At 39.1% G+C, this 12766-nt stretch overlaps 1 protein-coding gene across 1 annotated transcript; it reads right to left on the reverse strand.

Annotated features, from left to right (window-relative positions):
* Nucleotides 1-693: 693 nt before the first annotated feature.
* LOC138887994 (uncharacterized) lies at nt 694-1698 on the reverse strand. The gene is made up of 2 exons (XM_070169788.1): nt 1612-1698; nt 694-1554 (listed from the first exon to the last, which is right to left on the reverse strand). The coding sequence occupies exons 1-2, from the start codon at nt 1696-1698 to the stop codon at nt 694-696; spliced, it is 948 nt and encodes a 315-aa protein (XP_070025889.1).
* Between the last annotated feature and the right edge of the window lie 11068 nt (nt 1699-12766).

Consider the following 12766-nt stretch of genomic DNA (forward strand, 5'->3'; position numbering starts at 1 on the left):
TATTACATCAAAGTCGACCATCCCTAACTCAATAAGATCGGTCGCGGTATCCCTACCCCGTACCGTAACAACACATCCCCTATAAACTTGAGCAGCTATAATAGACTCACCAACTGGGGTAGACACCAAAAAGGGCTCAAGAAGCTGATCCGGCTCTATCCCGAATCCCATAGCAACAAAAGGGGTAACATAGAACAAGTTGGAACCAGGGTCAATAAGTGCATACACATCATGAGATTGGACAGTCAGAATACCTGTAACAACATCTGGAGAAGCCTCGGCAGTATGGCGACCACTCATGGCATAAAACTGGTTGGGTCCTCCTGAGCTCTGCGCACCACCCCTAGTTATACCATGCCCTAGGGGTGCTGGGGTACCTCGAGCTAGAGAGGGGGCTGAGGATGTAGCAGCTGCTAAACCGGGTAGCTAAGCTATGCCCCTACCCGCTCCCTGGTGGTGTACATGACAATGTCTTTGAATATGACCCCTCGTCCCATATTCATAACGTATAGGTAACTCCATATAGCAAATTCCCGAGTGCATCTTCCCATACCTAGGGCATGGAGACCTCTGCTGCTGCTGGAACCTCCCTCCTGACCGACCCCGCTGTTGGGATCCCCTATTGCCCTGACCGGGCCTAAAACGACTCCACTGCTACTGGCTGGGCACTGATAATAGTGCACTGGTTAAAGACTATGCAACAGACTGGGTAGGCCCTGATGATCCTCCCCTGAAAGCTGATATTCCCCCACCTAGTGACTTTCCCATGGTTCCTGTAGACCGGGTCTTGCTGTTACCCTCTCTCTCAATTCTGTTCTTTAATTTACGGTTATCTATGTCCTGAGCAAATGCTACCATCTTCCCATAATTCATGTCGGAATTCAATGCAGCCATAGAAGCCTCATTAATTGTCAAAGAATTAAGGCCCTGAACAAGCCGACGCATCCTGGATTCGATTGTGGGCAACATATGAATGACATACTTGGACAAGTGAGCAAACTCCATGTGGTACCCCCACACGCTTCTGTTACCTTGCCTCAAATTCTCAAATTCTGTTGCCCGAGCTGCCCTTGTCTCAGCGGGCAGGAAATGATCAATGAAGGCATCAGCAAACTCGCTCCACCTCGTCGGAGAGCTCCCCTCCCTACGGGAATCTTCCCATAACTCAAACCATGAATAGGCCATCCATTTCAGACGGTAGGCAGCCAACTCTACTCCCTCTGTCTCAGTCGCACGCATAACCCTGAGGGTCTTGTGCATCTTATCAATAAAATCCTGAAGGCCTTCTTCTGGATTGGTACCCGTAAACACTGTAGGGTCTAACTGAAGAAATTTGTTCACCCTAGAACTGGTAGAATCCCATTGCTGGCAAGATGAACTGGGCGCAACATTTGACCTCTGGGCCTGAGAGGCCACTAGCTGGGTCAACATCTGAATGGCTCCCCTTAGATCCCCATCAGAAATACCAGAATCGGAGACTGGAGCTAGAGGCGGGACAGAGGTATCAACGGGAGGGATAGTGGTACCCTCCACAAGTGTAGGAACTGGGGTAGTCTACACCGGAGTAGAATAATCTGGTAGAGCAATAGCAGGGTGGCTACCCTCACTCGCCTCATCAAGCAGGGAATCATTAGCCACTCCTATGGTGGCATTAGCATTAGCTTCCTGGCCAATTTTTGCTTTCTTCTTAGGTGCCATATTTTGAAAGATAGAGCAACGCACATAATTAGAGAGGGAATAGTTTCATCGCACGATCCAGAATATCAAAGAAGGGTGTTATTCCTAAATGCCTAAATAGCCCCCAACTTATAGATGTGGAGGACTCTACCAGACACTTCACCGAGACATCCTATGACACTTTAAAACCTTAGGCTCTGATACCAAGTTTGTCATGCCCCATACCAAGGGAGGCGCGATCGGCGCTCAATCAAGTAAACCCAACTGAGCAAGCCTTATCAAACACTTCCTACCCAAATCGATACGAATAAGGAAACCATGCTTTCATTCAATTTTTTAGACGAGGAAATATAGTGCATTTTACAAAGTTAGTTAATTTTAAATCACAACATTAATCCGTAATTATGTTCCCAAGATGACATATAATTACACTTTAGCAAAACGAGAATTTGAATTACATCATAGTTCATAGACCCATCTAACACCCGTACATAACCCACACATATGTCAACGGAGCCTCTAAGGATACCCAATACAACAATAATAATGCCGGCGACAAGGCCCCGACTATACCTCAAAAGAGACTTCTATAACAAAAGGTATGTCACAAAACCCCTTGAAGGAGGAAGGGGCTCACTAAGAGTTTGAGAAGAGGATGCTCCGCTACACACGATCAGCACTATCCGCTATGGAGCCACCAACACTCTTTTAAAGAAATGTAGTGCCCCGGCAAAAGGGATGTTAGTACCATGGAATAGTACTAGTATGTATAACTAAACACCATCTACTTAGAAAGAACTTCCATACAAGAATAAGAAATCACAAGTATAACTCAAAACTTTAAACGATCACCACATTATCAAATAAAAGGATCATACAACTTTCACATTATTTTCCCATAGCTTTTAGTTTGGGGCATTTCACACCATTTATTATTTGTTCATAATACCACCGCTATCTTGATCGGAGTCTGATCTCGACCCGATTGGCTAGGTTACCTCATTTGAGACATATGCGTCAATCACAATCTCATTTTCCTTCTTTCCCGGAATTCATTCACAATACCCTTCCAATACCACTGCTATCTTGAGCGGAGTCCGATCTCGACCCGATAGGCTAGGTCGCCTCATCAAGGCATTGTTCCCTTATCATAAATCAATTCATTTCTCATATATCATTTCATAGGCACTCGGGGCCACGACTTATCAAATCATTCTTGGCACTAGGCCGCATTTTACATCGTTCCCAATTTTCAATATTAACTTTGCCAGCTAGGACAGTAGGTGCACACAAGAGCAATTTAAATTGTAAACATAGATAAGATTTCACGTAGATAGCACAATATATTCAGCTGCAATCTCAATTTAAGGCCTAAACATTTCCAATACATAATTCATATATTTGCCCCTTTCAAGCTATCGAGATAGCACATTGATTATGTTGGGACACATTTTTTACACACATAGGGTTACAACACCAACTCATGTAAAACAATAAGCAATGCAACAATTCAACTTTAATCTTGCCATGCCCACACATACACCGATGAAGCTCAATTTCTAAAAGATGGGGTTTTAGCCATACATACCTCAATAAAGCTTTCCTTATTCCTTACAAAATTCCGAACTTATAGCACTTCGATCTATTGTGTAACAATTACAAATTAAATTGAGAATTAGAGATGATATTGAGATTCTAGCTTGTTTTGAGCATACTATCAAACACTAAAGGTGCATTGTGATCTTAGGCCCTTTTGAGAGAAGTTTCTATCATTTTATACCCCAATTGCTTTCCTTTTTAGTTCAGTACCTCCCAATATTCTATGGAGTGATATGCATGCAATAAGTTCATTCTTATACCCATTAATTATTTAACTTGTGATCCCTTATTGCTAAACATAGGAATAAGAGCTGAGGTAATGAAGTCTTACCTCTTGGGATGAAGATTTAGGTTCCCTCACTTGATTATTTTCAAAGATTTGGCAAGGTTTCATGGAGTAATTTGATGGGAAGCACTTCCCTCTCTAAGACTCTCTCTTTCTCTCTCTCTAAAAGCATCAGGAAATATGCTCAAAATGAGCTATAATACCGAATATATCGATAAGGGGTCGGGTTTAAAATTTAGAAAATTGGAGCCCCTAGTCAAGTTTGCGATCGCAATGTGGAAATGCGACCCGCAGAATAGACCGCAAAAGTGCTCCCAAAATCTAAACACACTGTCGGGGTATGCGGCAGAAATGCGGTCCGTATACCCGTTCTACGGTCGCATAATGCACAGCAGACCTGCCCTCACAAAATCCCAAGGGAAATGTGCGACGACTATGCGGTCCACATATCGGTTATGCGATCGCATACTTGACCTCAAATTTGACCAACACACTGACTCACTTTGCCGAGATTATGCGGTCCACATACCTGATATGCGACCGCATTTGTCACGAGCCAAACCGATGGGCCGGGACGGGTAACCGGTACCTTACTCAACCGAGTACCAACGTAATGTATCTTTCTTAATACATTATCATATACACATGCATACGGGCTTAATAGGCCAACATGATCCTTTATAAACTCAAAACATAGCCTGATAAGGCCGTACAATCTTTTATGTACACGACATATATCTACAAACCTCAAAGAATACATAATTGTCATAAGGGTCAGGACAGAGTCCCGCCATACCAAACAATACACGTCTAAATCATACTAACCAAACGAGCAACTTCGAAGCAAATGAAGCGCACTAACATCTTTCGCTGAGCTGAGAGCCTACTTGGAGGGCTCTCGACCTGTCTATCGGGACCTGCATGCATGAAACGCAGTGTCCCTATGCAAAAGGGACGTCAGTACGAATAATGTACTGAGTATGTAAGGCACATAAATAAATACATGAGAGACATGGAAGACATATAGAGTACATGACTCAACCTGTAAGTCTGAATAACTTTGTAAATCATAAATTACTTTTAACGTCATGCATATGCGTATGAATGTCATGTCGTGCATAGGTACATATTTCATAATATCATCATCGGGACCTGCATGCATGAAACGCAGTGTCCCCATGCAAAAGGGAGGTCAGTACGAATAATGTACTGAGTATGTAAGGCACATAAATAAATACATGAGAGATATGGAAGACATATAGAGTACATGACTCAACCTGTAAGTCTGAATAACTTTGTAAATCATAAATTACTTTTAACGTCATGCATATGCGTATGAATGTCATGTCGTGCATAGGTACATATTTCATAATATCATCATCCTCTGAGGGCATCCCATCATATCATATCGGCCACTTTGGGAAAAATCATCATCGTATACCAGCTGATCAGGTGGTGGTGCGTATATAACACCATAACCTTTTCCATATCCCATATACATATATGCATACATATATACGCGTATATAACGCCGTTTGAATCATACTTACATATATATGCATATACAACGCCGTTTGAATCATATTTCAGCCACTGTGGGCAACATCATCATCATATACCAGCTGATCAGGTGGTGGTGCGTATATAATACCGTAACCTTTTCCCATTCCATATACATATATTTACATATATACACATATATAACGCCATCTGGTCATGGGTCAATGCACATGAACGCAATGCATGTAAAGTACGTTAATAAAATCATTCGGAATGTCATAAGACCATTTTGCCTCTTGAACAATATCATAAAGTAACATCTTTTCAATTTTCGAATTTTTCTGAGACCCATGAACAAATGATAATATATTATGACACATGGAAATTAAAGAACATATATATTTCTATTACTTATATGAGTAGAGTCACTTATGGAATTTGTGCATTTGCACGTTTCGTTCGCATCGTATGGATCATGCCAAAAGAAAGAAGGGATAGCCTTAACATACCTGGAGTAGGGACAAATCCATATGATATTCTTGAAAAAGGTTGTACCGTGCTCTCTTAGAATCACAAAATCCCATAGCAAGGAAGTAGATTCCCCTCGTCAACATTAATCGTCAAACTTCATTTGGAAATAATAATTCATGAATTTGGCTAACTCTTAGAATGAACGTGATTTTCTTGGAATCCTTTCTTAGGGGATTATAATGGTTAGCCATACTTTACATACTGCCCAAGAAAGGGTTGAAAGCTAATTTTGAGTAAATTCAAACGAAAAATAAGTTGCAATACTCTAGGATGAAAGTGTAATTAATTATAGCAATGTTTGTCCTTTCTCAAGTTTTAAGTATTCTGAACTTAGAAACGGACATCTATATCATTGTCATTGTCGGCTATATCTTGTTGAAGAACTTTCACCCAACTATCTTTTTTCCAAGATCCATTTTAATCAAGCCACATAGGTTAATGAGGCATGAGTCACAATGTAGGAATTGGGGGGCTGCCACATCATGGGGTGGTCAATTCTTATCCAACAATGTATTAATTAATTAATTAGGTAATACCCCGCTATCCGGTAATTAACCAATTACCCGCATAATTGGGAATTATTTCCACTTATGTTATACACCTTACTATCATGGCCATGTAGTACCTTGTATGGCACTAGTCCATAAATACTGGGTATTTTAGCTCGGGTCGTATTTTATCCCAAAATGCCAAATTTCAACGAAATTCATTTTCTCTGACTTGCTTCCCCTCTGACCATCACGAATGTACTCATCATTTGTTTGAAATAGCATAATCCTTGTAATTTACAAATAATCTTTTCCTTGGACTGATATTAATTACATTACGACCAATTAAACGTATAATACTACAGGGTGCAACATCGTCGTAACTTAATATTACGAAGCGTAAGATCATCGTAATATAATACTGCAGGACGTAACATCATTGTAATATTGTGGGGAGTAACATTATCCCCCCCTGTGGAACATTCGTCCTCGAATGTTGACTGATGCTCTTATCCTTTTCATAACTTATAGCTCTTGTGAATGCCTCAATACTCTCCTTGCCATTTAGGCAGTTATTCTGTGAATGCCCTTAAGCCCTCTTTCCCACGCCATGACTTTTGATCGAATTCCTTCCAACCTCGTAACTATTGCTACCTTCTATCATGCAGCCTCTACGATACTGACCTTGTAAGTGTGCATATGTGACTCATCTCTCCTTTTCCTCCATCCTTTAGCCAATCTCTAGGCCTTACTTTGTATATACAATGCTTAATAAGATACCTCTCTAGGCCTCTATAGGTATACTGAAGTCCTTTGCTCGATACTTTGTAGGACTTGCGAATATGGCCATATCTTATTTCATAGCTCTGGTTACCCATTCACATGACTTTACTGCATTTATGTGGGTTATACTATACCGTAATTTTTGCTTCAATCTACCTTTACTAAGGTATGCTTACCAAGTTTCCGGTTACTTTTGTTGCGTACTCTTTAGATATAAATCTCAGTCCTTCAATGCCCTTTCATTATCGTTCGTCTTAAGAATCATGGCCTAGCCTCATGTCATACTTTGTAGCTTATATCTGACCATTGTTGATTCGCCTCAATGTTGATCTACAATCCTTTACTTGAAGACTTGAAACTTCTTACGTAATACATTACCGCTAGGGCTTACGTTGTATTGAAGAATATTTGAAGTGATTTCCATAATGATATTTCATAGTGTCTCAATGTGATTCACCTTATGGGGGTATCTTAATTTTGTACCACCAGCAAAATCTTTTTCTCCTTCTCTTCTTCTATTATCACTTCTTTTTTTTTTCTTCAAATCATTATTCAAACAAAACCGTTATCCTTTATCTGTCATAATTATCCTCTCATTTTATTACTAGGCCAGCATTTCATTCTTTCTAAATGCTATTAATCATAGATTCCTTTGAGTTCATTCAGGCTATATTGAACTTTCAATAACTTAGAGAAACTATTATCTCTCTTGTTTTCATGGACTTAATCCTGGGGATATATCCATTTTCATCATCCTTTCACTTTCCTTTCCTCATTCTTACTCATGTTTTCTTAAAACTTTGTCGCTCTACCATACTTTAGCTTGCGACCTATAAATATCCATTTATAATACTCGCAACTTTCCTTCAACTTTCTTGCACCATAGATTTCCTTATGTTATTCTGGAATGTCAAGCAATACATCACATTGTCTCGAACTCTTTTGTATTCTCTTAACTAGATCTCTCAGTACTTAGAAACCATAGGCTGGAAGATATGCTACTGATGATGCTGCTATCATCTCTGGATACTAAATTCCAGTACTTCTATTCTTTTACCTGAAGTATGGACCACTCTCATCCTTCTATACTTGAGTATTTCATACGTTGTGCACCTTTACCTTACTTTCCTTAAAGCCTCACATCACATCTTCTATCTCTTTCGTACCTCTGATTTTTAAGGGAGATCCTGCAATGTTCTCTATCACGATATTTTTATTTCTCTAAGTCCAATAAACAAATTCCATATTTACTTAGGTGATGTAACTCTTTAGTTTCCTCCTTTTTTTGATCTACCTTTACGTCGGGTTAAGCTATCTTCCGATCTGGGGTTCATGGTATTAGTTATTTTGTTTAGCCTTTCATGGGCATTGAGGAATATGCATGATATTATCCTTTAACAATGTAATCTCTCGTTCATGACCTAGGTTCAATTCTTTCTGTTAACATATACCAGAATCTTCTACGACTGTATATGCTGCATGCATAAATCTCCGAACACTTAAGTGCATCCATAACATAACCAATTCTTGATCATTGATCGAATAATTTCTTTCATTCCATCTTAGCTTTCTTTCAACGTAAGCTATTTTATGGTATTTTTGCCCCATTGTTGCGTCCATACTTAGGTTATCTTAGTGCCCACACATGCCAGAGTTTTCATACAACTCATATGATCTAAAATATTATTTTTAATTCTTACTTCCCGTTCATTAGCTACGGTAGGTGCCACTTTCCTTTGGAATGCTTACAATGTTGTTGCGATATTGTTGTTACACGACCATTTCTCCTTTAGGTCGTTGTGCTTAGGTTGAAGCCTTTTTTTTCTTATCTCCTCAGCTAGTCTTTCGTTATAGTACTTAGGGAGAACCCTTGACTCTCGTAAAGATGTGATCTTATTACAGACCTTTTTTTTATGTCCTTACTTGCCTATAATCATCCGTAGTTGCTTACTTCCATGCCCTTGTGCTTGTATGGTTGCTTCTTAACTGTTATTTTGACTGCCTTCCCAATGGCACTTTCCTTTATCCCCGTAACACTCATACGCTATCTTTAACTACCCCAACTCTTGTTTGAATATATCTCAATTATTATAATGATATTTTCGAGGCTGAACTCTCAATGTTGGGTTCTACTATGTTTATCTCACACGATCTGATGACTCGTCTGTAACTTCCTGTTTAGCCATAGCTGGCATCTTCCTGACCAATTGATAAATACTCGTTTGCCCATTCTCATATCAACATTCCTTGTAATTTTTCTTGGGTTATTTCCTTTGTCTTAACTTACGTCTTGCACTTGCTCTTATTTATTAATAACAACTCGGGCAGGAACCTTTACTTCCTCTCCCTGACATCATGCTTGCACAATACTCTTGAATCGTAGTGTATCTGTAAGATTTGGATAAGTGTCATCTCATTCCTCTTTCATTTATCACATTCTTCCTTTACCATTCCATATTCACTAGAACCTCTTTATTTTGACTTAATGCCACAACACTCCATATTCCCCCCTTTAGGGGTGTACTAATAGTTGAAGCCACAAGGATCTACCTATAGATGTTTTACCTCTTCATCTTTGGCGTCATTTCTCAACATCAATGATCCTTACTCGAATGTGGCAATCCTTCTGTACCAAAGATGACAAATCTCCTTACTCGCGAGGGTGACACTTAATGTAACTTGTACATATAGTCCCTTAAGCTTAACTTTGCTAACATTGCTTGCTTTAGGGAAGCGTCTTCCTGAATGACCATTTTCTGAATTCATCATGAATCTCCTTCTATGGTCCATTCTATTATTGCCAGAATGAAATCTATAATTACCATGATGCAGAGTACTTTTTCAATCATTAAGTCCCTAATTCATATTTAGTTTATCTTGTATACCAGCCCATACTCATTTCTATTACTCTAGGGATTAACTCTCCCCTTTGGTAGTCGCGTTGGAGTCACAAACTTATTTCTCGAAATGGGGATATAACCTTATGGCCTATACTCTTTTGTTGTCTTAAGGAACATCACCTTTCGTCTCTTCCTTCATTTGACTATAGGTTCTGTAACACTCTACCGTTTTCATCCATGTGTCACACCTTATTTATAATGCTTCCTTATCTCTCTTCTCAATACTCTGCTAATATTTATGCATATCCCTTTTCTTGTGAAAACTTCAATACGACATTCTTTTACTTTTAGCTTTACTTTGCTCCATCCAGTGGCTCTTCAAGTTGCTTAATGTTCTTGCGTTACTAGGGACGCAAGCCACACTAAGGTAATATTTATCCCTTCAAGGTTTATAGTCCGTGTTTTTGTAGTACTCATATCTGGCTGCACTATTTTAAAGTGCACCATCTAGATGTCTCATAAAGAGATCTATTAGCACATTTGCAATATCCTTCGGAAATGTCAACTGACGCAATCAGTTCATCCATCATATCTTCTTATACTACTTATCTCAACCCCCATAGGCCATGTCTGGAAGGGGTGCGACCAATTGTATATACCTCTGTTACTATTGAATATAACTTAAAAATCTTATGTTCCTCTTCCCCAATTATAAATGCTATTAACCTTCATTAACTAGGCGCACCGTACCCTTCTTCATCTTGCTTCTTTTGCTTGTTGAAACTTGTATTTATCTTTTTAATCTCTCATTGACCTTCACCATAAAGATGGATAGGCATTCTTTCCTTAAGGCATCTTATCAAGAAGCTTACACCTTTCAATACATGCATGATCTGCCGAAGACCTAATATTTACTCATCATAAGCAAGATGCAAAATCGAGCTCTTCTAACTCAACACTTCCACAACTATATCCCTTATCGACCATCTTTCTGAATGTAGGCATCGCCTTATTACGAATAAAATAGAATTTCGAAATTTGAGTTCTCATAAGTGAGCTCTACCACACGATGTAGATTAAGAAGAAAGAGTGACAATCCTAAATTCCCTGAAGCCTCCTGCTTATAAGTGTGGTGCACGACACACCCATAAACAAGACTCTACTAGACACGGCTTGTACACTCCCTAGGATAGAACTGCTCTGATACCACTTCTGTCATAACCCAAACCGATGGGCCAGGACGGGTAACCGGTACCTTACTCAACTGTGTACCAACGTAATGTTTCTTTCTTAATACATCATCATATACACATGAATACGGGCTTAATAGGCCAACAAGATCCTTTATAAACTCAAAACATAGGCCGACAAGGTCGTACAATCTTTTATATATACGACATATGTCTACAAGCTTCTAAAAATACATAATTGTCATAAGGATCGGGACAGAGTCCCGCCATACCAAACAAAACACGTCTAAATCATACTAACCAAACGAGCAACTCCGAAGCAAATGAAGCGCACTAACATCTTTCGCTGAGCTGATAGCCTACTTGGAGGGCTCTCGACCTATCTATCGGGACCTGCGGGCATGAAACGCAGCATCCCCGGGCAAAAGGGACGTCAGTACGAATAATGTACTGAGTATATAAGGCACATAAATAAATACATAAGAGACATGAAAGACATATAGAGTACATGACTCAACCTGTAAGTCTGAATAACTTTGTAAATCATAAACTACTTATAACGTCATGCATATGCGTATGAATGTCATGTCGTGCATAGGTACATATTTCATAATATCATCAGCCTCTGAGGGCATCCCATCATATCATATCGGCCACTGTGGGCAAAATCATCATCGTATACCAGCTGATCAGGTGGTGGTGCGTATATAACGCCATAAGCTTTCCCATATCCCATATACATATATACATGCATATATACACGTATATAACGCCGTTTGAATCATACTTACATATATATGCGTATACAACGCTGTTTGAATCATATTTCGGCCACTGTGGGCAACATCATCATCAAATACCAGCTGATCAGGTGGTGGTGCGTATATAATCCCGTAACTTTTTCCCATTCCATATACATATATTTACTTATATACACGTATATAACGCCAAAAGGTCATGGGTCAATACACATGAACGCAATGCATGTATAGTACGTCAATAAAATCATTCGGAATGTCATAAGATCATTTTGCCTCTTGAGCAATATCATAAAGTAACATCTTTTCAACTTTTGTATTTTTCTGAGACCTATGAACAAACGATAAAATATTATGACACATGGAAATTAAAGAACATAGATATTTCTATTACTTCTATTAGTAGAGTCACTTATGGAATTTGTGCATTTGCACGTTTCGTTCGTATCGTATTGATCATGCAAAAAGAAAGAAGGGATAGCCTTAACATACTTGAAGTAGGGACAAATCCGTATGATATTCTTGAAAAATGTTGTACCGCGCTCTCTTAGAATCACAAAATCCCATAGCAAGGAAGTAAAGTCCCCTCGTCAACATTAATCGTCAAACTTCATTTGGAAATAATAATTCATGAATTTGGCTAACTCTTAGAATGAACGTGTTTCTTGGAATCCTTTCTTAGGGGATTATAATGGTTAGCCATACTTTACATACTGCCTAAGAAAGGGATGAAAGCTAATTTTGAGTAAATTCAAACGAAAAAGAAGTTGCAATACTCTAGGATGAAAGTGTAATTAATTATAGCAAAGTTTGTCCTTTCTCAAGTTTTGAGTATTCTGAACTTAGAAACGGACATCTATATCATTGTCATTGTCGGCTATATCTTGTTGAAGAACTGTTACCCAACTATCCTTTTTCAAGATCCATTTTAATCAATCCACATAGTTTAATGAGGCATGAGTCACAATGTAGGAATTGGGGGGCTGCCACATCATGGGGTGGTCAATTCTTATCCAATAATGTATTAATTAATTAATTAGGTAATACCCCGCTATCCGGTTATTAACCAATTACCCGCATAATTGGGAATTATTTTCACTTATGTTATACACCT

This window comes from Nicotiana sylvestris, chromosome 3 (genome assembly GCF_000393655.2).
Source record: "Nicotiana sylvestris chromosome 3, ASM39365v2, whole genome shotgun sequence".
Classification (NCBI taxonomy): Eukaryota; Viridiplantae; Streptophyta; class Magnoliopsida; order Solanales; family Solanaceae; genus Nicotiana; species Nicotiana sylvestris.